This window comes from Thalassophryne amazonica, chromosome 21, assembly GCF_902500255.1.
Source record: "Thalassophryne amazonica chromosome 21, fThaAma1.1, whole genome shotgun sequence".
Lineage (NCBI taxonomy): Eukaryota > Metazoa > Chordata > Actinopteri > Batrachoidiformes > Batrachoididae > Thalassophryne > Thalassophryne amazonica.
The window spans coordinates 38270762-38297336 of NC_047123.1; the positions used below are offsets into that span (position 1 = coordinate 38270762).

The 26575-nt window shown below is 42.6% G+C and overlaps 1 protein-coding gene across 1 annotated transcript in view; it reads left to right on the top strand.

Moving 5' to 3' along the window:
* The window catches only part of xrn2 (5'-3' exoribonuclease 2), a 48940-nt gene that overhangs the window by 9285 nt on the left and 13080 nt on the right, over positions 1-26575 (top strand). The window contains exons 12-27 of the mRNA XM_034161941.1: positions 410-467; positions 619-726; positions 829-873; positions 2289-2420; positions 4711-4755; positions 7423-7517; positions 9870-10005; positions 22298-22405; positions 22647-22736; positions 23294-23366; positions 23549-23632; positions 24033-24130; positions 24403-24482; positions 24628-24684; positions 26046-26114; positions 26283-26411. Coding sequence (XP_034017832.1) covers positions 410-467; positions 619-726; positions 829-873; positions 2289-2420; positions 4711-4755; positions 7423-7517; positions 9870-10005; positions 22298-22405; positions 22647-22736; positions 23294-23366; positions 23549-23632; positions 24033-24130; positions 24403-24482; positions 24628-24684; positions 26046-26114; positions 26283-26411 — 1407 coding nt within the window. The remainder of the gene's footprint in view (positions 1-409; positions 468-618; positions 727-828; positions 874-2288; positions 2421-4710; positions 4756-7422; positions 7518-9869; positions 10006-22297; positions 22406-22646; positions 22737-23293; positions 23367-23548; positions 23633-24032; positions 24131-24402; positions 24483-24627; positions 24685-26045; positions 26115-26282; positions 26412-26575) is intronic.

Consider the following 26575-nt stretch of genomic DNA (forward strand, 5'->3'; position numbering starts at 1 on the left):
GACAGGATGTTTATTCTTACATGGCATAATTGTTGACTCATCCTGGAATTTGTTCTGACCTTTCAAAGTCTATGTCACCATCATAACCAGGATTTTATGAGTGAAAGAGCATTTACTCCAGAGAAAGAGTTTCAGATTTTGTTTGTTTTCATATTTTCATCATCAGTTTATTTGTTGGTCTCAGAACCTCACACTAGTATCTATTTCTAAACATTTTAGGTATGAACAAAAATAGTTCTGAATTAAAGTTGGTGACTTGCCAGAGTGGGCGGGAAGAAGCCAGATTTCCTGTCAAAGACAAAGCAGCGTTTGATGCCTGATTTGCTGTCTGTGTCGGTCTCATTTGCATGTCTGATGAACGCACTGTTTTTAATTACTCAGCTGTGTTTTTGTGCTTTTTTTTTTTCAGAGAGGGAGCAATTGATCGACTGGTCAGAATCTACAAAGATGTTGTGCACAAAACAGGGGTGAGTGTCATCACTGGGCCCACCAACATGGTCATAGCACGTCTCAGTAGAGTTGGAGAAGACTTTAACTTAACACACCGGGCGGTTGAACGTTAGAGGATTAATCACACGTTACAGCGTTACAGCTGATTTTTATTTTATTTCTCTGTAGGGCTATCTGACACAAAACGGCTTCGTCAACCTGGAGCGCGTAGAATTAATCATGCAGGCTGTCGGAGTGGCCGAGGACAACATATTTAAAAAACGTAAAGAGGATGATGTAAGACTTGTTTCTTTCTCCTCACTTGTTTTTCCACTTCAGCTTTGTGAATCATAAGTATTGTTTATGTCCTTTGCCACATTGTCATGTTTTTTCTTTTAGGAAAACTTTAAGAGGAGAAATAAAGAGAAAAGAAAGCGGCTGAAGGTAAGTAGATGATCCCTTTTAGTTGTTTTTCAGCAGCTGTTGAGTCTTGAGGGAAATAATTCATGTTGATGAAACAGTTTAGACTAAAAAATCAACTTGGACATGTGGTAAACTGCTTTCTACATTAAAAAAAACAAAACAAGAAGTCCAATGACTTTTGACTTGACTTGGCCATCTTCACTTGGATTGCAGATAACATTTACTTGGTCTTTAGGGAAATAACACCAGAATGTGAACTCTTGTCAGCCTGAATTAAATATCTCAGCATATTTTAAGACAAACGGGCCTCTTGGGAAGATTACTTTCTGTGACATTGCCAGTGGTCGGGGATAAAATCACTGCAGATCACCAGGTAGCATTAATTTGTGGCACCAGAAGAACAAATGGCCACCCCCCCCCCCCCCCAAAACTACTTATCTGGAACCAAAAGGGTCACATCCTTCAGCTCCTTCTGGGAATTTGCAGGTCAAAGGGAGCATGTGATAAGACTCTTCTGAGGTCCCTCCAGTGGCATCAAATGGAGGTAATAGAATGCTGCTGATAGGTGGCGCACCTGCTCCACTGCCCTGCTGAGCGGCATTTTGCAGCTTGGTGAGTGGAGAGGGCAGCTGATTCAAGAAGTCCCAAAAAAGTAGTTCTGGTGGGTTACTCTTACACCAGATACATGGTTGCCCTAAGTCTTGGTAAAAACATATCATTTATACCTGCTTTCTTGGAGAATTTTGAACCCCAGAAGCATACCCAGAAAATCCTCTGACGGGAGGCATTCAGAGGAGGATGCAGATCCACTTCAGCCGAGTTCTTTCAGTGCCACCACAGAGAATTATACTGGTGGTGGGGAACCAGTCTTTGGGTACCTCAAAAGAAGTGGAACCTCAAGGCAAAAATAATCTCCGGGTTTTCTTTGTCCTAAAACAGAAGTGAATTTTCACTTTAGCAGGATTGGTATTGAATCAGTTTGGATTTTTGTTTGGGTCATTTGAACTGCTCTGGTGCCTTTGAGCCAGGGGTTCCCAACCTCCCCCCACATCCCCGGATCTGAGGTTTTGATGTCTGATATTTGTCTCCTCGGCTGCTTCATTAATACTGACGTTTCCTTCCTATTTGCTTTGTGTCTTTGGTCCAGATGTGTTAAACTGTGGCTCTGTCGCACCTACATGATTGATTTTGACTGAAACCTTGATTAAATGATCATTACTCAGTGTGGTTGTTCACTTGGTCATGACCGTGCTCTACTTTTTGAGGTCACTGGCAGCTGTTTTTGGGCTGTAGTACCCGGTGCTCTTGTACAGGAGTGGTTTATAGCTGATCACATGACCGATGCATGTGGAGCTACCTGAAGGTTAAGAAATGTTGCTTCGAGCACTTGTTGTGCATTGACACTAAGCACTCTAATGGGTTTATTTCTCACTCAGGCAGAGCAGCTCGGCCCTGCATACATGACGACGGGACAGTTTGCCCCTGTGGCCCTGGGGCGAGGAATGCACCCTCAGACTGTTGAGAATGCACGGCAGCAGGCCTACGGCATGAGGATGCAGGATAACCAGGTGCGTTAGACACTACACGCAGCTGCCAGATTTGAGGATTTAATTTCTAAAAACTAAACTCTCATCTGTTTGAAATGTATCAAATATGAGAACCCTTGTTAAAATTCTGTCAGAACTTTCTTTGTCACTGTGATTGGGGCACGTTTGATTAGGATATAATGTAAAATATACAACCCCTGGCAAAAATTATGGAATCACCGGCCTCAGAGGATGTTCATTCAGTTGTTTAATTTTGTAGAAAAAAAGCAGATCACAGGCATGACACAAAACTAAAGTAATTTCAAATGGCAACTTTCTGGCTTTAAGAAATAAGAAATCAGGAAAAACAATTGTGGCAGTCAGTAACGGTTACTTTTTTAGACCAAGCAGAGGGAAAAAATATGGAATCACTCAGTTCTGAGGAAAAAATTATGGAATCATGAAAAACAAAAGAACGCTCCAACACATCACTAGTATTTTGTTGCACCACCTCTGGCTTTTATCACAGCTTGCAGTCTCTGAGGCATGGACTTAATGAGTGACAAACAGTACTCTTCATCAATCTGGCTCCAACTTTCTCTGATTGCTGTTGCCAGATCAGCTTTGCAGGTTGGAGCCTTGTCATGGACCATTTTCTTCAACTTCCACCAAAGATTTTCAATTGGATTAAGATCCGGACTATTTGCAGGCCATGACATTGACCCTATGTGTGTTTTTGCAAGGAATGTTTTCACAGTTTTTGCTCTACGGCAAGATGCATTATCATCTTGAAAAATGATTTCATCATCCCCAAACATCCTTTCAATTGATGGGATAAGAAAAGTGTCCAAAATATCAACGTAAACTTGTGCATTTATTGATGATGTAATGACAGCCATCTCCCCAGTGCCTTTACCTGACATGCAGCCCCATATCATCAATGACTGTGGAAATTTACATGTTCTCTTCAGGCAGTCATCTTTATAAATCTCATTGGAACGGCACCAAACAAAAGTTCCAGCATCAGCACCTTGCCCAATGCAGATTCAAGATTCATCACTGAATATGACTTTCATCCAGTCATCCACAGTCCACGATTGCTTTTCCTTAGCCCATTGTAACCTTGTTTTTTTTCTGTTTAGGTGTTAATGATGGCTTTCGTTTAGCTTTTCTGTATGTAAATTCCATTTCCTTTAGGCGGTTTCTTACAGTTCGGTCACAGACGTTGACTCCAGTTTCCTCCCATTCGTTCCTCATTTGTTTTGTTGTGCATTTTCTATTTTTGAGACATATTGCTTTAAGCTTTCTGTCTTGACGCTTTGATGTCTTCCTTGATCTACCAGTATGTTTGCCTTTAACAACCTTCCCATGTTGTTTGTATTTGGTCCAGAGTTTAGACACAGCTGACTGTGAACAACCAACATCTTTTGCAACATTGCGTGATGATTTACCCTCTTTTAAGAGTTTCATAATCCTCTCCTTTGTTTCAATTGACATCTCTCGTGTTGGAGCCATGATTCATGTCAGTCCATTTGGTGCAAAGGCTCTCCAAGGTGTGATCACTCCTTTTTAGATGCAGACTAACGAGCAGATCTGATTTGATGCAGGTGTTAGTTTTGGGGATGAAAATTTACAGGGTGATTCCATAATTTATTCCTCAGAATTGAGTGAGTCCATATTTTCTTCCCTCTGCTTGGTCTAAAAATGTAACCGTTACTGACTGCCACAATTTTTTTTCCTGATTTCTTATAGTGTTTCTTAAAGCCAGAAAGTTGCCATTTGAAATGACTTTAGTTTTGTCATGTCTGTGATCTGCTTTTTTTCTACAAAATTAAACAACTGAATGAACATCCTCCGAGGCCGGTAATTCCATAATTTTTGCCAGGGGTTGTATATTAAATGGGGTTTCAATGTTAAATTTAAATGGTCACAAAATCTGGATCAAACTGTCAGTCAATAAAGGATACCGTCCTACATAAGACTTTCAAATATGACAGAAATTTGATCTTTTATGACAGTTATGAAGTTTTGAAAATTTGTTCCATGTTAAAGGATTTTCCTGACTTCATCCATTGACCATAATGACCTTGAATATTGAATCAGTTCTTGCCTATCAGGATAGGAATCTCCAGTAAAAATTTCAGTGATATATGAAAAATTTTGGGTTCCAGGCTGTTCACAAACAGACAAACTAATCTTAACACACACACTTTTGTGGCTTTATCCCAAAATTTGTCTGTTTCAATCTAGGTTTAAGCCTTTTTACCAGGTTTCCTCAAATCATTTGAAATCCTGCTAATGAACTGGTTTCTTCTTGTCTTTTATTTTGCAGAATGCAGCACAGTCACTGAAAGCCATGATGAGGAATGGTGGAAATGTAAGTTTCTCTTGGAAAATCTCCTTTAAAGGGATTTCTGTCCGTCTTCATTTTTCTTGCGGCCTTTAAAAATTAAAATTTCTTAGGTTTTTATGCAATGTGAGAAAATCTTTTCTCACTGCATTTAAAACTGTTTGCATGTGCTCCAAGTCTTACCCAAAATAATGTCAATTTTTAAAGAAGTGTAATGACAATTCTTTAAACATAAACAAATATTTGTTCTGACTGCGAAAGACATCTTTAAGGGAGTAAATGGTGTGGTGTTTTTTTTTTTTTTTTTTTAAGCAAAATTTCTTAAACATTCAAGTCAATTTGAGAATTTTTCTTCAAGGAAAGTTTTTTTTTTTTTTTTTTTTTTGCAATCATAAAAGGAATATTTAAGAACAAATACTGAAAAGCTCCCCCCAAAGAAAATTTTTTTTTCATGAACATATTTCACAATAAAATTATATTTTTTTTCCTTTAAAAAGGGATTTTCATAAAGGAAATTTATTTATATATGCATTATATTTTGTCAAACTATATATATTAGGCATGTGTTAAAAGGGAGTTTTTCCTTCCCACTGTCACCAAGTGCTTGCTCATAGGGGGTCGTTTGACCGTTGAGGTTTTTCTGTAATTATTGTATGGCTTTTGCCTTACAGTATAAAGCGCTTTGGGGCAACTGTTTGTTGTTATTTGGCGCTATATAAATAAAACTGATTTGATTTGATTTTGATTTGAAAGAACGAGATCGCGAGTACAACCGGCCGAGATGAGTTTCCTCCGCAGGGTGGCTGGGTGCTCCTTTAGAGATAGGGTGAGGAGCTCGGAGTCGAGTCGCTGCTCCTCCACATCGAAAGGAGTCAGTTGAGGTGGCTCGGGCATCTTTTCCGGATGCTCCCTGGACGCCTTGCTGGAGAGGTGTTCCGGGCACGTCCCACTGTGAGGAGGCCCCGGGGAAGACCCAGGACACGCTGGAGGGATTACATCTCTCGGCTGGCTTGGGAACGCCTTGGGGTTCCCCCGGAAGAGCTGGAGGAGGTGTGTGTGGATCGGGGGGCCGGGGCGGCTTTGCTTGAGCTGCTGCCCCCGCGACCCGACTCCGGATAAAGCGGAAGAAAATGGATGGATGGATTTGCGTGGTTCTTTGGAGCTGTGCACCGAGTCCCACAAAACAGACGGCCGCTCCGGTGTCCCGAACTGAAGGACCGATAAGGGAATCATTAAGCTTCTGGCTTCCGTCCGTGGTGCATTCATTGTGCATGGGGAAAAAACAAATCGATGCAAGCAGCGAGCGATGCAACATGATTCAACCCATCAATTGAATCGATGCACACTGAATGAATTGATGCACTCGCATCGCACACGTTTGTATCTAGATACCGAATCATATCGATTCATCTCCACATGTCTAATATATATATACATATCTTTCATGGTACACTTCATTAATTTCTTCCTTGCAAAAAATATTTTCAGTTTTCTGAATGGAAAAAAAAATAAATTCAGAAGAAAATGTCTTCAAGGAAAAGCATTTCAAATATATTTAAGAAGAAAAAATGTCACATCAGAAAGATGTTTGTCAAGAAATATTTCATTAAGATGATTAAAATTCAGCACATTGATTTTTGCAGCCTTTCTTCTGGTCAGTATTGTAAAAATTCAGATTCAGCATCAGACTGGGTATCTGGTTTAGTCTTGTTCATTCTTCCTTTCTGTTGTGGGTCTCTGATGCTGGATTGTGGCCATTAGTATTGAACCTACACTCTGTTGTAAACCCTTCTTCTGTGCTTCATGGCCAGCTTCCTTTTTTAACGCGTTTCTTTAGCTGTTGTAAGCGTTCTGCCCACATGCACCTTAAATCGATCAAACAATGACCAACCAAATATTAGCACATGAATAAGACACGCACAAAGGTTTCAGATACAAAGGAAGGAAAAGTAACCAAGGTAGACGTACGTCTCCCTGAACATACAATGCATCCATACAGCCAGCGATTATAGCCAAGAACGCAGCGTGTGTTTCAGCTTCTGTGTGGTTTCCTGTCAACACAGACTTTTATTACATTTTCCTCCGGTGTTTAACTGTGCAACATTTTCAAAAGCCAGCATTACTGAAACACTGCAGCACTTTAACATCTAAAACATGAAAGAAAAGCATTTGTTTCAATGACTCTTAAATTTATTGATGTAAGCTTGATCACAGCTGTGCAGGTGGCTGTGTTACTTCCTATTTCCTTTTATTAAATTTATCTTGTTTTGTTGCAAACAAGGGTTAATGTTTGAGCAGGGGTTAACCAATAATCCAGTTTTAGAAACTTGAAAGGTGATTGTATTCATTAAGGACGTCCATGTGCTGATGCTGCTGTTGCAGCCTGGCACCCAGTGTTTATAAGGTTTTCTGCCAGTCATAAATATCTTATTGCTACAGTGCAGTGCTGAGTGAGGAAGGACAGCAGCAGAGAGTGGCATCATGATTTTTGCTCCCATTTTCATCTTGGTGTCCATGCTGTTAATTTGTAATTGTATGTAAATGTCAGTGTGGTGCAGCGTGTCTGACCTGAGCTCTTTAGACGGTGCAGTGTAGTCACCTCCAAGAACAGATCAAAGTGTCGCCTGATTAGTTTTGTTACTAATTAAAAGCTGTTAATTAACTGTTTGTCCTGTTTCTTTTTTCTTGTTTCAGTCATCTGCAGGATCCAGCAATGTCACAGATGGGAGAGGGATGAAGAGAAAAGCAGAAGACAGTGACAGCGAGCCAGAGCCCGAAGACAACGTTAGGTAAAACCCCCAAACCTGGTTGGTAGAGCTGAGTGGTCTGTGTCCAACAAGATAGAATATTTGGGCAAAAAAGTGTAGGTGATCACACATGCATGTTATTGAAGCTATCTAAGAGGGTGGTTATGGTTCATGAACCCGACATATAGGGAACTGTAGTCTTGTTTGAGGGTGGGAGCTAAAGGGGTTAAATGAAAGAGTATAATTCTATTTCCGAGGACAGCCCTCATCTGTCCCCATCAGAAACATGGCACTTTCTGAGTTTTTGGACAAATTACACAGCAGACAGTGAAAATGCAAAGAAAAAGTGACAATACGGTGGAAAGTGGACATGTGTTGCATTGTGTTTATGACCCAGAGCTCAAACATGTTGATGTGGTGGTGCAGACGAGAGACCACAGCGACTCTGGTTAGCTGTGTAGGCTAACACTTACCGAAATGACCTCTCCCATTTGCCTGGTCTTCCCTTCTCCACTGGGAACCAGGAAAAAACTGCACTTTTCACAAATATTTCAGTGACTGCAGCCAAAAACAAAACAGTACTCCATCTTTCCGTTAGAAGTGAGAGTGTGTTTGTGCAGGCTGTCCACAGAAGTGGTCAAATCCCACGACATCACGCAGGGGTTCAAATGAGAGGTTCCCTATTAACCTGTCAGTGTGGAGATGTTTTCAGCTGCAAAGAAAATGAAGGCCACAATAATAGAATGTCAAACGTTGCTGTTTTTGATTTTAACATTTTACTTATGAAATCACGTGACACATTAGCTGACATTCACACTTTAATTACTTCTGTGCACAGCTTCCTAAATAATTGCGACGTATGATTTGCAGAAGCTGCATGAGCTGTAGCAAAATCAGACACAATTAAATCATCACCTTCACAGTCTGTTGGCTTCACGCAGCAGCACTTTCATTTTGGTTGTTCTGGATGCTGCTATAAGAAAAAACAAAAAAAACAAAAATAAAGTTCAGCCTGGACATATGGCAGGACTACAGACACTGAATCGTTTGTCTAAATGTCTTCCCTCAACTGTGTGAATACTGAAATCTAAATACTTTTCAAGTTCTGGTTGCTTGCAGTCAATGACTGTGCCGTGAACGTGGAGGAAACAATGAAGCGGTGAGATTGATTTATTCATTAATGTTGTGCTGCAGCACAAGATGCTCTCACCTATCTCAGCGTGTGATTAATATGCAGGAATATGCTCATGAATTCCAGTGTGAAGCACTTACCAGAGCTGCTAAATCCTTTGGGCTAACTTGGTATTCATGGCGCTTTTCCTCTGAGTCTGTCGCTCTCTGAGGATCAGCTGCACAGATGCTGGATGGCTTTGATTAATTATTCTGAAATCATTGCTACCCTAAATTTACCAACAAGTCAAAGCCATTAAACGATTCCAGCAGCACTGAGGAAGTTTGTTTCCCTTGACCAAAAAGTGGTTCCGCTCTGAAAAGTGTTTTGTTTTTTTAATGATCAGCTCTGGAATTTACAGCAAGTATATTTTTAGTGTAACTATTGGATTTGCTCTACAATGAGTTATTTGTACTCATGAAGTAAATCGAATAGAAATGAAATTGTAAGGGCTTATTTATTTTCCACTTACATTCTGCACATAAATCTACCCCTGTACTTCAAGTAGTAGTCACGGTCACTGCCCACGTTTCCATACATCTGTTACTTTGCCATGAATGTGAAGCAAACCATCTGCTGGAGCAGTGGTTTTTCCTTTAAAGCCACCTACTTGTATCTAAGAAAGGATGGGCCCCCCTCCCTGCCCCTAAAAAGTGATTCATTTAATTTTTTTTTTTTTTTTTTTTTTTTTTTTTTTAAGTGTGTGGGGGGCATGCTAGGTTTCCCTTTTTTACTTTGGTTCAGCCAAAGAAAATGATCTTTATTAACAAGTTGTGATTGTCAGTTAAGTATGTTATTATGACTTTATTTAATGGGTGACCTTTAATTTTGATAACCTGAGAGCAGACAAAAACGTGGTTCCCAGGTTGGAAACCAGGGGAGTCATGTACAAACACTTACATGGATTTCCTTCTGAAACACGGCTTACAGCAAAACCCAGAAACTGATGTAAGAGCAAAAATATCAAAGTGTGTGCACACATGGATCCAAGCACGTTGCGTTTGTACATCCCACTGAACGTGGAATGACAGCGGTTTAGACGGAGGTCTTCTCTGGGATTGTTTGTAATTGTTGCTTCAAAGTGTTCCGTTATTGATAACAGCCTTCATCATGTCATTTTGTCTTGGGTTGCATCTTGCTTGAACCTTGAATATTCTGCCCTTACATTTTCTGGTGGTACTGCTGAAATGAGTTAAGTGAAACCACGTCCGTGTTTGCTGCAGGTTGTGGGAGGATGGATGGAAGCAGAGATACTACAAGACAAAGTTTGACGTGGATGTTACTGATGATGACTTCAGGCAGAAGGTGGTGAAGTCCTACGTGGAAGGTCTCTGCTGGGTCCTGCGCTACTACTACCAGGTAAGATTGCAGTCCCGTGTGATGATGCCGTCATAATCAAATGATGCTGTTGTCAAGTGCTGCAGATACTTGTCTACATTACAGATATGTCTGGTTTTTGTGTGGGTCATCTACAAATGTCAAGCTTATAATAACAAAAAAGTCCTCATGACAAGGTGTCAGGGGCCTAACTTTGTCCAGTCAAACGTGACACTTGAAATCAGGTTTGACAGATTGATACTATATTTTTGATACTTCCCATCCAAATGTCTTGGTTTTGATAAAATGACTCTTTGGTGGTGGATGTGTGATTATGCTTCTGTGTTTTTGTTAGGTTTTTATAGATTAGTGTTAATTGTAGAATCTTGTGGAAAGTCTAGATGCTAATAGACTGATTTGGAAGGTGCTAGTTGGTCCAAGAGTGTGACAGGCTGGCTGCAGGCGGCACAAGGGAAGACAAATCAGCTTTTCTGGTGTATATATATGATGAGGGATGGTGTTTACTGGTGTCAAGGAGTTTTATGGTTCAGAAAGAGTTTGAAAGAAATGTGCAAGATGCTTCATTTTAGGTTCAAACATCAAATACAGGGGCCCAGTCCCTCAAGCCCCATCCAGATCCAGTACCCATGACTAGAGGTTGGTGACATTGGCCAGTGAACGGAGAGTCATAGGGTAAATTCTCCAATCAGACAGAAAAAAACTCATAATGAAGGTGCCCTTGAGCAAGTTCCTTCACCCTGAATTTATTCCCAGCATACAGCAGAGCACACTGCATGGTGGCATGCTGACTTCAGTGTGTGAATGGGAGGAACAATCATAAAGCGCTCAGTTTGTATCAGATTTAAAAGAGAAACACAATAAATTTAACCAAACTGCTCCAATTCCACATCGCTTATTCAAAAGAAACAGCACTGCCCAAGTATTAGTCTTTCAAGAAAGTGTCTTCATGCTGTCAGTTTCCAGTTTGATGGAAATTCTTTCACTCACAGCTTTTTGTTCAGTTTGGATTATTGCACTATAAATCGAAAGTCACTGACATTGGAACAAATGGAACTGAAATTGATTTTAATAAGGAATGACATTGAGATTAAAACATATGAGCAAAATTAAATTTGGCAGCTTTTATTAATCCCCCAAAATATTTTGGTTCACTTTCACACTGTTATGAGGGGTGGTTGAGTAGTTTTGAACCTGACCCAGAAGAAGTAGGGTGTGGTTCTCTATCTTTTGTATTTTGAGAAACCAAAATTTCTCAACATTACACCCTGTCATTTAGAATGTCTCACATTCTCCACAAATGTTGGTTTCTCAGAATACAAAATATAGATAACCACAGCCTTCTTTATAGACTTAAACCTTCGCAGATGTCCCTCGTGTCACCGCTCAGTCCCACTGAGCAAATAGATTGGAGCGGCAGGTTTTCTCTTTTATTTTGAAATTCAAGGACACTGTGGAGCCCCTCTGCTAAAGTTAAAAAGAAAGAAAAAAAAAACACGCACACACACTGCTTCCACTCAACTGTTTGCAGTTTTTGTTTGGAGTGTGATTATAAGCTAAATCATTTTATTGTTGTTAAATATTGATCTTTATCTTGAAATGAAATAATCAGTCGTCGGCACTCTCAAAAAGAGCCGAGCGGTATCAGCCTGGATCCGCCGGGATTTGTCTGAGCTAATTGTGCACTCTGTGTATGCACGGCCTGCGATGACACCACATGCTCAGCAATCAAAAGCCTGTCTCAGGGGGCCATTCTGAATGAATCAGTGCACGGGGACGTGCCTGTTCTTTACTGCCACACATTCTGCATCCTGAGTTCTGATCACACCCACGTCAGGCGGTAATCAGTGAAGGCAGAGCTGGTTAGATCAGAACACAAAGGCCATATTCTCCATACTTCATGCTTTATCCATTTTCCACTTTCCACGTGTGTCGAGCTTTTACAGGTTTATCCTTGATGATGGCAGGTCATCATCAAACATGAATAAGTCCCACGTGAAGAACACGTTTCCATGAAAGACTCTGATATTTGGGCAGTGCAGTTTCTTTTGAATAAGTGTAACCCTTCTTTGCCTGATGGAGTTACCGGTAACGATATGGTTCAGTATCAGTTTCCAGTTTGGACCAGCTATCAGAATTTCTAGACAGTCACTCACGAAGCCCAAGTGGGATCATCAACATTAAACACACTCACCCAAAACTGATTTTTTTCAAGAAATATATATTCTGGGTCATTAACAGGAACAGTATGACACAGTATTATTCACTGAACAGGAAAAATAAATAAAATGCGCGCAGAAGTGGAACAAAAAAAAAAAACAAATGCGTCCTTTGTTGTGGCTTTTCTTCCTCTCTTTTGGTCTCTGTTTTTTTTTTTTTTTTGAACTCAGTTTATCTGTTCGTTGGGGCCCTTATGGTTGTGTTCAACTCTGTCCTACCACACCACAAGTAGGGAGGTGAATAGAATTGTCCTTCTCCTCAACTCTGGCTCGCCATCCGGTCCCTTGGATCTGGATCTCCAGGCTGGTACCCGATGAGCCGTCTGGTGGCTAACCGCTGGCTGCAAATCTTTTTTTTTTTTTTTTTTTCTGTGAAGCTGACTCCTGGTACACTGATGTCCACTCTCGGCGTCAGTCATAAGAGCTCCCAAAAACCTGACCACCGAGCAGTTAACACCAACCAAAACTCTGTAAGTTCGACCTACAGCAACTTTGAACCAGTTTTTCCTCATTTCTAACTTATGGATAACTTTCAGCAGGGCTGCTCTCACATGCTCGTGCCCAGTCAGTGTGGTCTCTCTTGCTGCCTCTCTCTCTCTCTGTGCGTGCTGCGGTCACCAAAACGCGGTTGACTGTGTCGTCAGGCTGTAACGCCCCCTCTGCTATAAATGCCAGCTATCACTCACACATTCATATAACTGAAAAATTGACTCCCACCCCTCTTTTTAAACTATTTCCCTCTCTCTTTACTACTTTACTATCATTTATGAAGCCTGGGCTACACCCTCCCTCCTTGACCCCATACCTGTCCCGGGGTATGGTAAAGGTTGAGTAGATACTACCCGGGAAGTTAAAGGAAACCCTAATGAACTCTCGCTCATGGCAGTGTCAATAACTGTGGTTAAGCCTCGAAAGAATGACTGCACCATAGCTAACAATGGATTCATTCTCATGTGCATCGGATGTGCCTATTGCTACATATTCATTAACGTCACCTGGAATGTCTTGAGGTCTTTCGCACTGCATGTCAGGACTGTCATCTTCAAACGAAACCATTGGCTCAGCTGTTGTGGCTATGTCAGTGGTCTAGGGTTCAATGTCACTTGAATGACTGTCAGGCTGATCGAATACCAGAGGGATGTCTGTAATACAGTCAGGCCGAACAGGCTGTTTGTCAACTTCAGGTGTGTAATCCACACATTGAACACTTGGAGAACTCTCGACAAAATGATCATGTGGGAACATTGTGCTCTGTATGTCTGGCTCTGGGGACACCCCTGGATCAACTGGAATTGTGCTCCGAAAAGTTGGGATCTGCACACTTGAAGGGCCCCTGAACCAATAGGTCGGAATAATTTCATCTTCCTCCTCATCCGAGGGAATCATTTCATCTGTGGAGGGGTTTGCACGAGTTGGCAGCCTACGTTTCACGAAATGCAGAACAGGATGTCTGTCATCTGTCGGTAAGTAACCACACGGAAGTAGTAAGTCCCTATGCAATGTCCTCAAGGGACCCTCTCTGTTCTCAGGCTTGACCGTGTATACTGGACGTGTTCCAGCTCTACTTACCACAACATGGACAGGTGCTTCCCACTTATCAGAGATTTTGTGCTTCCCCCTCAACCGAACATTTCTGATCAACACTCGATCTCCAACATCCAAATCCGAAATCATCACACGCCTATCATATCTTGTTTTGTTTTTGTTTGCTGTTTTTGCAGCATTTGCTGTTGCCATTTTATAGCTTTCCTGAAGACGAGACTTCAGACTCTGCACATACTGAGAGTGGGTTTTGTGCTGATCACCTTGCACGGGCAGCCCAAAGGCGAGATCGACTGGTAGGCGGGGCTGGCGGCCGAACATGATCTTGTATGGCGTGAACCCTGTCACCTCGTTCCTCGTACAGTTGTACGCATGGACTAAGGGTTTCACAAACTCACGCCATCGAGACTTATCTTGGTTTTCCAAGGTACCTAACATGTTCAACAATGTGCGATTGAATCGCTTGACTGGGTTACCACGAGGGTGGTACGGGGTTGTCCTCACTTTATGTATGCTGGCAACTCGACAGAGCTCTTTGATCAGGCGAGACTCAAAATCGGGTCCCTGGTCACTGTGGAGTTTTTCCAGGAACCCAAATGCACAATGAAATTTTTTCAATGTCTACAGCCATCTTGGGCCAATAGAAACTCATTCTTACAAGATCTAAGGTGCAATCCGCCCCCATGTGTCCCATGTGATCATGCAAACTCGTCAAGACCATGTCACGAAGCTCAGTTGGCAAAACCAGCTGATAAGATGTCTGAGGGCCGACCTGTCGTCTCAGGTACAGCACATTATTGTGGAGCTCAAGACGCTGTAGCCCTCTCAACAAGAGTGGAAGTTCCGGAAGCTCGCTCCGTAGTGTGGGGGGTGGCTTCTCCCCGCGCTCAAGCTGAAGGATGGCGTGCCCTAAACACTGATCTGCCCTTTGCTTGCTTGCCAACTCCGCCTCAGTCAAGTGAGGGATAGCCGGCAACCCTCCAAACTGATCTTCCTTCCCATAGCTATTAGGCACAGCTCTTGTGGAAGTGGTAAGAGTCTCGACCAAGGTAGCACCACCAGGAACACCCTGATTGTCACTAAAAACCAACTGCCTTTCACAAATAGCTTGAACGGCAGCTTGATCAATTGTGTCGATGTTGCCCGGCCCAGAGAGATGGTCGCGGGCGAACTGACAAATTCGCTCCCTCTTTTTTGTGATTTGAAATCGTCCGACAAGTTGCCACGAGGTCTGTGTGACAGCCCGTCAGCATCTGTGTTTTGCTTCCCGGGTCTGTACACAGCTTGAATGAAAGGTAGACAATGTGGCAAGCCATCTGTAACTCGTTGCATCGAGTTTTGCAGTAGTTCAAAAGATACGTCAACGGGCTACTGTCAGTACCACGGTGAAATGATTTCCATATAGGTAGTCACAAAATTTTTCGGTAACTGACCATTTAAGCGCCAAGAATTCCAGCTTATGGGCTGGGTACTGGCTCTCACTCCTCGATAGCCCTCTGCTCACGTAAGCGATGACACGGAGCTGACCTTCCTGTTCTTGATAAAGGACAGCACCCAGACCGCTGGTGTTGGCATCAGTTTGCAGCACATACGGCTTTTGAGGATCGGCGAAACCCAACACAGGAGCAGTGGTAAGTGCTTCGATGACCTGCTCAAATGCCTGCTGACAAGCAGAAGTCCACCGACCTCCAAAGGGTTCTTTTGGGTTGTAGTAAGTCTGTTCAGTTGTCTGCTTCAAATTGGACTTTCTGCATGGAGGTGGGTAACCGGAAGTGAGACTGTGCAGAGGCTTTACGATGTTAGAGTACCCCTTCGCAAACCTCCGGTAGTACCCAGCAAACCCCAAGAAGGATCTCAGTTCTCTCAAGTTCTGTGGGACTGGCCAAGTCTTGAGAGAAGCGATTTTCTCTGGGTCAGTCTCAACCCCATTCCTGGAAATGACATGTCCAAGGTACTTGACAGAGGTCTGGAAAAAAGAACACTTTTCAGGTGAAAGCTTGAGACCAAATTCCTTAAGGCGACCAAGAACCTTCAAGAGGCGGGCCTCGTGCTCCTCCAGGGTCGCAGAGAAAATGATCAGATCGTCCAGGAAAACCAGGACCTCCTTCAAGTGCATGTCGCCCATGCATTTTTCCATTAACCTTTGAAAGGTACTTGGTGCATTTGTCACACCCTGGGGCATCTGGTTAAATTCCCAAAACCCGAGGGGGCATACAAAAGCTGTCTTAGGTTTGTCTGCCTCCTCGACTTCAATCTGGTAATAACCAGATTTTAAATCAAGAACGGAAAACCACTGGGAGCCTGACAGTGCAGAGAAGGTGTCTTCAAGCTTGGGAAGTGCATATGCATCCTTTATCGTCTGCAAGTTCAGCCTGCGATAGTCAATACAAAGTCTGACGGTACCGTTCTTTTTCCTGACCACCACAATCGGGGATGAAAAAGGGGACTCAGATTCCCGAATAACTCCAGTATCCAGGAGCTGTTGGATGTGCCTACAAACAGCTTCAACATCACCTGTGTATATTGGCTGGGGCCGCAGCTTAAAAGGGGTCTCATCTGAAAGCTTAATGTGATGCGCCACTTTGTCTGTTCGCCCAAAATCTAAATCATGTTGTGCAGACACTTCTGACATGCTATGGAGCTGCTGGACAATGCGCTCCTTCCATTCAGGTGGGAGTGGCGATTCCCCAAAGTTGAAGGGCAAATTCACCTTCGAAAGCGAGTCACCATCAGCCAGTTTACTCATGCAATGTTGTTGGGACAAGACGCATTGGTAAGTGCAGATGTCTGCAAGTTTACACCCCGCAGACAGGACAACATTATGTTCAGACACATTGCTAACAATGACAGGCACTTTAAAAGGTTGCTGGCTGGGAAGATCAACCAAGCAAGACTTCACTATTAACCCGCCAGGCAAACAAGATGAAGACGGATGCTCAACCACAACAGTCTTCTCGTTCTGAAAGTTGTTAGCTACAGCAACACTTTCGATAACAATGGTCTCTCCAGCCGGAATGACCTCCTGCCCCTTTCCCTGTAGTCTCACCATGCCATGGCTATCATTAGCTTGTCTGCGTCAAAGTTCAAGGACTTTGATCACCGCTTGATAGCCATAATGGGCTGGATGGTAGTTGGTTGGCTCACTGTCTGAATAAATGTCGTACAAGACATCCATGGTATTGGTACCTATCAGGACAAGGGACTGTGAGTCGGCCCGGACATCAGGTACAACCAAAGCAAGGGTAGGCACTCCTATTGGTACACCAAACAAAGCCTGTGGAAAATCAGTGGGCATTTCTAAGTAACCTAAGTAGGGCACCGATTGCCCGTTTGCGCCTTCTACCTATAAGAGATCGTGCAGAGGTTTGATCTCTTGTTCAGCCAGGTGCTGTTTATAAAACAAATGGGGGACGGTGATAACCTGCGAACCCATATCAAGGAGACAGTTAACTTGCAACTCGCCATTGATGGTCACTTCAGCTGTACTTCGGGTGCCAACCAACCCAGAAGGAAGCTTAAAAGTGCAGCTTCTTTCCAAACGGTTTGAAGTAGTGCACACATACGCCGCGCGGTCGTCTTTCTTCAGCCCCTGCCTGCTCCACGCCAGAGACTGAGTCTAGTTTAAAGGTGAGCTAGGGCGGTTCTGTTGGTCCCACTCACGCTGCCTTTCCTCTAACTATCTTCTCAGTCACCAAAGTTGGGTTTGAGTCATTAGTGCAAAGTGTTGCGATGTGTCCCTCCTCCCCGCAATTAAAGCAGTACCAAGGTCTGGGTCTGTGTACGTAGTTCTTTTAGTTGTTTTGACATGTCTGGCTTTGTACTGTATGATGCCCTTTCCTGTGTATTCCCTGTAGCATCCCCATCACTGAAAGCTTTGGACTTCTTCTGAGTCATTAAGGTGGTTAGTTGACTCTGGAGTTTAGCGACCTGTTTCCTAAGATCATCAATTGCACCGGAATTGGTCTCTGGGTTCTCTGTTGGCTCAAGAATACTGCTGCTCTGCGACTGGAGTTGAGCTCTCTGCTTTGCGGGCCCTACATATTTTCTCATGCGCCTAGCTTTGGTTTCCTGTCTGTCCTCAGTGCGTAGCATTAATAGAAGCTCTGGAAACGGAGGTGGGGAGTTTTTCTTCTGCTCAAGTTGTAAACTAGAAAGCAGGGCAGCATCCCAACACCCCCTACAAAATTGCTTGAGAAGATGTTTACCCGCTTCCTCTGGTGCAACCCCCCCTCTCTTAACAGCCTGGTTAAGTATGAGCTGCAACCGCTGCAGGTAAGCTGACGGCTTCTCGCCCGGATCCTGGAGAGTATTTATGACTTGAGCAAACAGCTTCTCTCCATCTTCGACTGCACTGAAAGCTGAATCTAGAAGTTGCAGATAGGCAGAAGGTAATGAGTTGTAGTGCAACCCTTTAACCACATCTGCTGCGGGTGACAGCAAACTCTCCAGGATCCTTTGAGACACTTGGAGAGGAGACATGCTGGGATCATTCAAAAGGAGTTCAATGTGCGAGTGCCAAGTATCATAATCTGCCTCGTTATTTGGCCTAGGAATTTTCCTTGAGAAAGAACAAAGTCACACAGGGAATGACAAGGAGGAACCATTGTCTTCCCTCCTCACAATGTGCTCAACTACAACTTTCTGAACCTCTGGTGGATTGAAATTGATCACAGAAAAAGGTGGGGCTCGTCTTTCATCAGTGGTTGGTGTGACAGCTACATCATTACCGTTCTGAGGGGCCCCTGACAAAGGACAGGTGGGTGGTGGGGACTCCACAATGGGCTCACTGAATGCTAAAGTTTGCGGTTCATCTACACGTTGAATGCTTTCAACGTCACTGCTGATCTGCGTCATCATTTCTCTTAAGACTAATTCGTAGTCTTTGCCGCTTAGCTTTGCTAGCTCTTTTAGCTCTGTGAGATAGGTTTTAGTAGCATTGCTACCTAGCCGGGAGGTGTATATGCTACTCAGGGTCTGGACGTTATACACAATGTTGGGATCACCTTTTGATGTGTGTCTGTATGGCAGAAGTGACTCCAACCCTTCTACAGCTGAGCCACTGGAGTACTCAACGATCAGGTTTTTGTTAAACTCAGACTCATCGACCGAAATAGTGCGCTGAGTGGCACCGTACTTCTTAAGGAAGTCAATCACTTCTTCATCTTGAACTTATCCAGTTATTCTCTCAACAATGACTGCATTGGTTATCTTGACACTAGACCTCTGGATAAAATCCATGTTGCAATACAGCAATGCTGACATCACCCAGCTGGGCTCCTGGCTGGCTCGCCAAATTTTACTGTAACCCTTCTTTGCCTGATGGAGTTACCGGTAACAAATGGTTCAGTATCAGTTTCCAATTTGGACCATCTATCAGAATTTCTAGACAGTCGCTCACGAAGCCCAAGTGGGATCATCAACATTAAACACACTCACCCAAAACTGATTTTTTTCAAGAAATATATATTCTGGGTCATTAACAGGGACAGTATGACACAGTATTATTTACTGAACAGGAAAAATAAATAAAATGCGCGCAGAAGTGGAACAAAACAAAAAAGCAAATGCATCCTTTGTTGTGGTTTTTCTTCCTCTCTTTTGGTCTCTTTTTTTTTTTATATTGAACTCAGTTTATCTGTTTGTTGGGGCCCTTATGGTTGTATTCAACTCTGTCCTACCACACCACAAGTAGGGAGGTGAATAGAGTTGTACTTCTCCTCAACTCTGGATCTCCAGGCTGGTACCCGATGAGCCGTCTGGTGGCTAACCGCTGGCTGCAAATCTTTTTTTTTTGTCTCTGAAGCTGACTCCTGGTACACTGACGTCCGCTCTCTGCGTCAGTCGTAAGATCTCCCAAAACCTGACCACCGAGCAGTTAACACCAACCAAAACTCTGTAAGTTCGACCTACGGCAACTTTGAACCGGTTTTTCCTCAGTTTTAACTTATGGATGACTTTCAGCAGGGCTGCTCTCACATGCACGTGCCCAGTCAGTGTGGTCTCTCTTGCTGCATCTCTCTCTCCCTCTCTCTCTGCGTGCCGCGCTCACCAAAACGCGGTCGGCTGTGTCGTCAGGCTGCGATGCCCCCTCTGCTTAGGGAAATTGAGTTAACCCTATAAATGCCAGCTATCACTCACACATTCATATAACTGAAAAATTGACTCCCACCCCTCTTTTTAAACTATTTCCCTCTCTCTTTACTACTTTACTGTCATTTATGAAGCCTGGGCTACATAAGCGATGTGGAACTGGAGCAGGTTGGTTATATTTATTGTGTTTGTCTTGCAGTGTGCACACTGGGAATAAATTCAGGGTGAAGAAGCTTGCTCAAGGGCATCTTCATTATGGGTTTTTTTGTTTGTTTTTCCTGTCTTGTTGAAGAATTTAGCCTATGTCTCTCTGGTCACAGGCCAACGTTGCCAACCTCTAGTCTTGGGTACTGGATCTGGAGCTTGATGTTTGAACCTAAAATATTGAAGCATCTTGAACATTTCTTTCAAACACTTTCTGAACCATAAAACTGATTTGTTCTCCCACCTATTTTTTTTTTTTAACCCACATATTCCAATTAAGTGTCATGGGAAGCAAATATTCTAAATATTTCCAAAGATCAGCTTCTCAAATGTCAGGATTAACATTCTTGCTTACTACTGTTATAAATTAAATTTCTAGAGGTGTTTTATTCTTTGTTAAAAAATAAAATTTAAAAATACATTTGAAGACATCATCTTAGAGTTTACAAAATTGTTTCAAAGGAATCATGATAATTTATGATGATTTGATCGATTTGCTGTAGGGGGGTGGTTTGTTGTTGTGCTGTGTGTTTTGTTTTGTTTGTTTTTTTGTTTTTTTTTTTGGCAGTGATTTTGCACCATTTCTCAGTGGTCCCCATGTGAAGGTCAGTTCTTCAACTGTGCAAAACGTCTATTTTTATTTTATTTTCCCCTTTTCTACATGGTTGCATGTAGGACAGAAAGAAGATTTAGTTTGCTTTGCTGCAGGAAGTATATTTTTGGGATCTTTGACCCTGCTGTCTGCAGTGACAGTAGAAAATTGTCATATTACCATAAATTATGTTGATTTAAATGTTGGATCCGGGGCCGCCTCTGCCTTTATATTATGGTAAAACTTCATATTATCATTTGAATAAGCGTCTTTAATTCACAATGCAAGTGTCTGAGGTGTAAGAAGGATTGGGTGCATTTATCAGAGGACCTTGTTCTCTCACTGGAGGATTGTGGAAGCTGAAGGTCGTTCTTTGGTGTGAAATATGTTTGTTCAGGCAGGGTAATGTGTTCCACATATGAGCTCTGCATGGGTGGTGTGTGTGTGTCTGTGGGGAGCTCCAAGCTCCCATTTTTTAATTCCTTCACCTAAAAAATGTATAAAACCACACACCAGAGGAGGAGAAGTGGGTTTAAGGTGTAAGAGCCACTCTGCAGGTGTCGATCCACAGCCCAGTTCTCTCCTTTGTTCTGTCGTTGTTTGATAAAGTACAGTGACGGTGCCAGGCAGCCACTGGAGGCTGCGTGCTTTTGTGTGGAGATAAACAGCCTCCTCATATATTTAAGATCACAATTGCAAGGTTCAGTTAAGTAAAGTGATTAACTGTATGAGTCTAATGTTGACTGATGTGTACACATTTATTAGAGTGCATATATCGTCATCACTGATCTCCAAGTCCTTTGATGGATTCAGGTGGTTGCTTTATGCATGTGAAACTCTGCAGCCAGAATACAAATGTAACCCTAACTTTGGGACACTTTCATCCTCTGGATAGCTGGATGGACAAACGGACACTTTAGAATATTACATCGCTGCTCACCAAGCAAAAGCTTAAACAGAAATAAAAAATGTAGGCTGCTGCTTTGTATATTTCTCAAACTTTAACCTTCCTGACAAAAGTGTTGTCTGTACATTGTGAAACATTGTATGCCGACAGACAGACAGACGTCACATCTGTCATTTAATAGACTGTGTCCAGTGCAGTGCCTCCTTTAAGTTTGAGATCCAGATTTAAGCCAATGAAGCTTTTTAAATATCATCTACAGTCTTAGTGTGAGCAGATTTTAAGCTTTGTGCTGCAGTGAAACTTTGCTCTCCTCAGTTCACTCCTTAATACTGAAATTAGTTTCTTCAGCATGCAGATGTGCTTTATAAATGACAATAATAATCATTTTAATGACCTTGTGACCTTGTTCTAGATACCCAAATTGTTTCTTACATCTTAAGAAAAACTTAAGACGCCAGCCGAGCCCAAAACTAAAATCCTCCCCCACGGAGATGTTTTTGGAATATTTTCATCACGGCCGTCATGTTGGTGGCCATTTGAATTTATTGCATCTTCTACAGTTCAATAGTTTTCCATCTCAGATTAGCGGCAGGAGCACAGATTCCCCTCTGGGCAGCTTGATGTAGTTGACATTTCCTGATTTTACTCAAATGTTTGAACAGTGTGTCCTTGGCCTTTGCTCTTTGTGACTTTCTGGCAATTTATAATCATTCATTCATAAAAAAATGAGTAGTTAATGACTATTTCTTGGTGACTGTGCAGGGCTGTGCCTCCTGGAAATGGTTCTTCCCCTTCCACTACGCTCCATTTGCCTCCGACTTCAAACAGATCAAAGGCATGTTTACGGCGTTTGAAAAGGAAACTAAACCGGTAAGAAGAACACTTCTTATATCCATTTTTTTTTTTTTCAGCCTTTCTTCATTTTGTCTTTATTCATTTTCCATCTTTATCTTAATCTTCTTAATGATTGCAGTTCTGATGTGAGAAAGATTAAATCAAACCGTCATTGAATATTTTCTTCCAGTTCAGTACTGGTGTGTGATGTTGTTGATGTATTTTATCTTCTGTGTTAAACACCTATTGTGTTGTGTTGTGTTGTGTTTCTGTGCAGTTTAAGCCTCTAGAGCAGCTGATGGGCGTGTTCCCTGCTGCTAGCGGAAACTTTCTGCCAGAGACTTGGCGAAATCTCATGATAAGTCTGGTAAGTCTTTGAGGCTGAAACCAGGAACAGCAGGGGTGGGCAATTAATTTTTACAAGGGGCCACATAGGGAACCTGAATTATGTCTGAGGGCCACACCATCGATCACTCGGCTCTCTCCCATTACAAATTTTACAAAAAATTACCTATTTAATAGCTTTTATAGGTAATTTTTATTATTGTAATAATATGTAAATATTTAAATATACCTAAATAAACCTCTCTAATGATTTGCAACACACAAACTTGACATTTTTAATATATGTAATAATAATCACAGACCTCATGAGGGCCAGACAGAGACGTGCAAAGGGCCGCATGTGGCCCCCGGGCTGCAGGTTGCCCAGGTCCATGGCTTTGCTTTGGCAGCTTCAGGTTAGGCCCCGTCACCATGACTGTTTGTTAGATGATGTATTGTCCAAGAAATAATTGTGCCAAATAGTAGTATTGTCCCTTTAAATCCATTTTATGCCACTTGTTTAATAACAGCATAATAATGCAGGTTTGTAGGCTACTTTAAGAGTTCCCATCTTTCTTTTAACCACTTCCTTCTCCACAGGACTCTCCAATTATTGACTTCTACCCCGATGACTTTGCCATTGACCTCAATGGCAAGAAGTACGCCTGGCAAGGTCAGTTACTCACCTTGCATCCACCTAACCCAGATTTCATAAACTGGACTTATTCATTTATTTGTTGGTTTTAACCAGTGCGTCCAGCACAGTGGTTTAAGCGTTACACTTTCATCACCAAACCATTGTGAATGTCAAATTACCACCATTGATGCTGTTGTCTTCTGTGCTTCTTTCTGAAGGTGTGGCCTTGTTGCCTTTTGTGGACGAGCAGCGGCTGAGGGCAGCTCTGGCGAAGGTTTATCCCGACCTCACACCTGAAGAAGGTGAGCAGCAGTCAGAACACAGACTTTCTGGAGTTGTTTGTTTTGAACATAATGTCCTGTAATGAAGATGATCAGTTTGCCACTAGTCTGTGTGTCGCACATGAAAGCGTACAGTGTTGAAACAAGATAAACATGGACCATGTGAGTAAGGAGATGTTATTCAGTTTAAAGTACATTCGAAATGGCTCGGGTCTGGGAACAAATGCTGGTGGTGCATGACGCCACTTCCACTGCACTATTGAACCACCTCGAGTCCATTCACACCTCTGAAAGTATCTACCAGAGCCAGGTGCTCTTTTCTTTGTGGATATAAAGGCCTCAGTCACACGTCATCGATCTGTACCCAGTAAGTGTTGGTGTCTTGTCCCTGACCACGACTGTTCTGTGTTTCATGTTTCAGTGAGAAGAAACAGCCTTGGAAGTGATGTTTTGTTTGTTTCAAAGTCTCACCCACTCTTCGACTTCCTCCACGAACTTTACAGCACAGACACTCAGGAGGTAACAAAACACAACCTTCTGCTGCCTTTAAGTCAGGTTTGAAGGTTAAATCCATGTGATATGGTTCGACTTTTCCAAAGCAGAAAAGGTTTTGCTGAACAAAAGCTGAAATATAAGTTCTTTCAGCATGAAAGCTGCAGCGTTTGGACATTTTTCTCTTCATGCTGCTAGCTTTTACCTGGGCTTCAGTTTCCTTCAGACCAAGTTTTGAATGCAGATTTGGCCATTTGAAGCAGCTCCACTTGTCTTACCTGCAGCTGTCTGTCTTCCAGGCCACTGAAATCCCAGCTGAGCTCTGCCATGGAATCCAAGGTGCATTAAATCTCGATGACGACCCGATTCTACCAGATAAGTAAGGAACTTTTGCTTTCTCACTCACTCTGTGTACATTGTTTGTTTGCTATATGTTGTTGTTAAATTCCACTCTGCTCCGCCTGGCTGTCCAGTGTGGAGACTCTGGGTTTTTAATTCATTCTCATTTGACATTTTGTCTGCAGGACCGTGGTGTCTCCAATCCCAGTGCTAAGGGACATTTCACAAAACAGTGCTATTGGGTAAGAACAGCAAACACTCTGTTTGAGTGACTGCTGATTCATTTAGATTCTAGCTCAAGACAGTCACATGTCCGAGGGGGTGTAACAGCATACCCTCTCTACTTTTAAGATTAGGCTTAAAACTTTCCTTTTTGCTAAAGCTTATAGTTAGGGCTGGATCAGGTGACCCTGAACCATCCCTTAGTTATGCTGCTATAGACTTAGACTGCTGGGGGGTTCCCATAATGCACTGAGTGTTTCTTTCTCTTTTTGCTCTGTATGCACCACTCTGCATTTAATCATTAGTGATTGATCTCTGCTCCCCTCCACAGCATGTCTTTTTCCTGGTTCTCTCCCTCAGCCCCAACCAGTCCCAGCAGAAGACTGCCCCTCCCTGAGCCTGGTTCTGCTGGAGGTTTCTTCCTATTAAAAGGGAGTTTTTCCTTCCCACTGTCGCCAAGTGCTTGCTCACAGGGGGTCGTTTTGACCTTTGGGGTTTTTACAAAATTATTGTATGGCATTGCCTTACAATATAAAGCACTTTGGGGCAACTGTTTGTTGTGATTTGGCGCTATATAAATAAAATTGAATTGAATATCCCAGCTTTAAATTTTTACCTTTGGCAAACTTGATTTTGCCTGGGCAGTTCCAGAACACACATCCATATGTGTGCCACATTTGGTGCAAATCAAAGGAAGTCCCTTCGGCTGCTCCCTTGTTTGCACTTGGGGCTGCCACAGCAAATCCAAGGTGGACGCAACTCCACATTACATGGAGAAATGTGCAATGGGTGGGGTTTGAACTGGGAACCTTCAACACTAAAACCAAGTGTACAAGACACTTGGCCACAGCCCCTGTATTTGGTGCAAAACTTCAATTTGTCCCTTGAACCCAGTAAATGTCCATTGTCTAATTTATGGTCACCTGGGCATTTCCAGGACCCACCTGCATGTGTGCCAGGTTAGCTGCAGATTGGACCGGAAAATCTTAATTTTGACCTTTCACACCAATGATCTTGTCTAAAACAAACCCTTGTCAGGGCGGTTGTGGGATTGACTGTCATCCACATGTCACATTTGGTGGAAATTGGCTAAAGAACCTGAGGGGAGTAGGGAAGGAACTGAAAAATTGACCTTTGACCCCATTGACCTTGATCTTTGCAGAAAAAAGAAGCCCCTTAAGTGCAGTTCTGGGGTCAGCCTACATGCACACAACTCATTTGGTGGAAACTGATCAAAGTACCTCCGAGGAATCAACAAACATTTCTGAAATTATAATATGATTTTGCTGTTAAAATATGTTTGAATGACAATTTTGGTAGATTACTCTGGGATTATTTAAAACTAAGATGATTCTAATGTTTTTTGTTTTTTCCTCTCCAGAGTGAAATTCAAGGATCCTCAGTATGCTGACGGGTTTGTGTTCAAAGCCACACTCCTACCTGGAGCCAAGTGAGAGTTTTTCTTTTATTTAAATTTTATTCATTAAACATCACTAATTTATTTAATTTAATGCACCAAATGGAGCTCGTCTGCCTTGTATTGGACTCCAACCTCGGATTTGTCAAACTTTTTCTGTAAAAGCTGTTTCCAGTGTGATATTTGTTTTGTTTATTTCAGGATGCCCAATAAGGTTTTGAAACCTGAGGACTGGGACAGGGGGAGTAAGGGACCCTGGAAACCCCAGCTGGGCTTCAACCCCAACAGGGAGCAGGCCCACTTAGACCAGTCTGCCTTTAGGGCACTGAAGTGAGTATTTGTGACTCTTCCCTGACAAAACATTCACGCAAACAAGCTTCATAAAGTTTTTCTGCTACCAAAAGATCTGTTGCACAGAGGAAAAGCAAACGTGGAAGAAGATGGAGATTCACTTACACGTGCACAGATGTGTTTTTTTGCCAGAAAACCTCTCA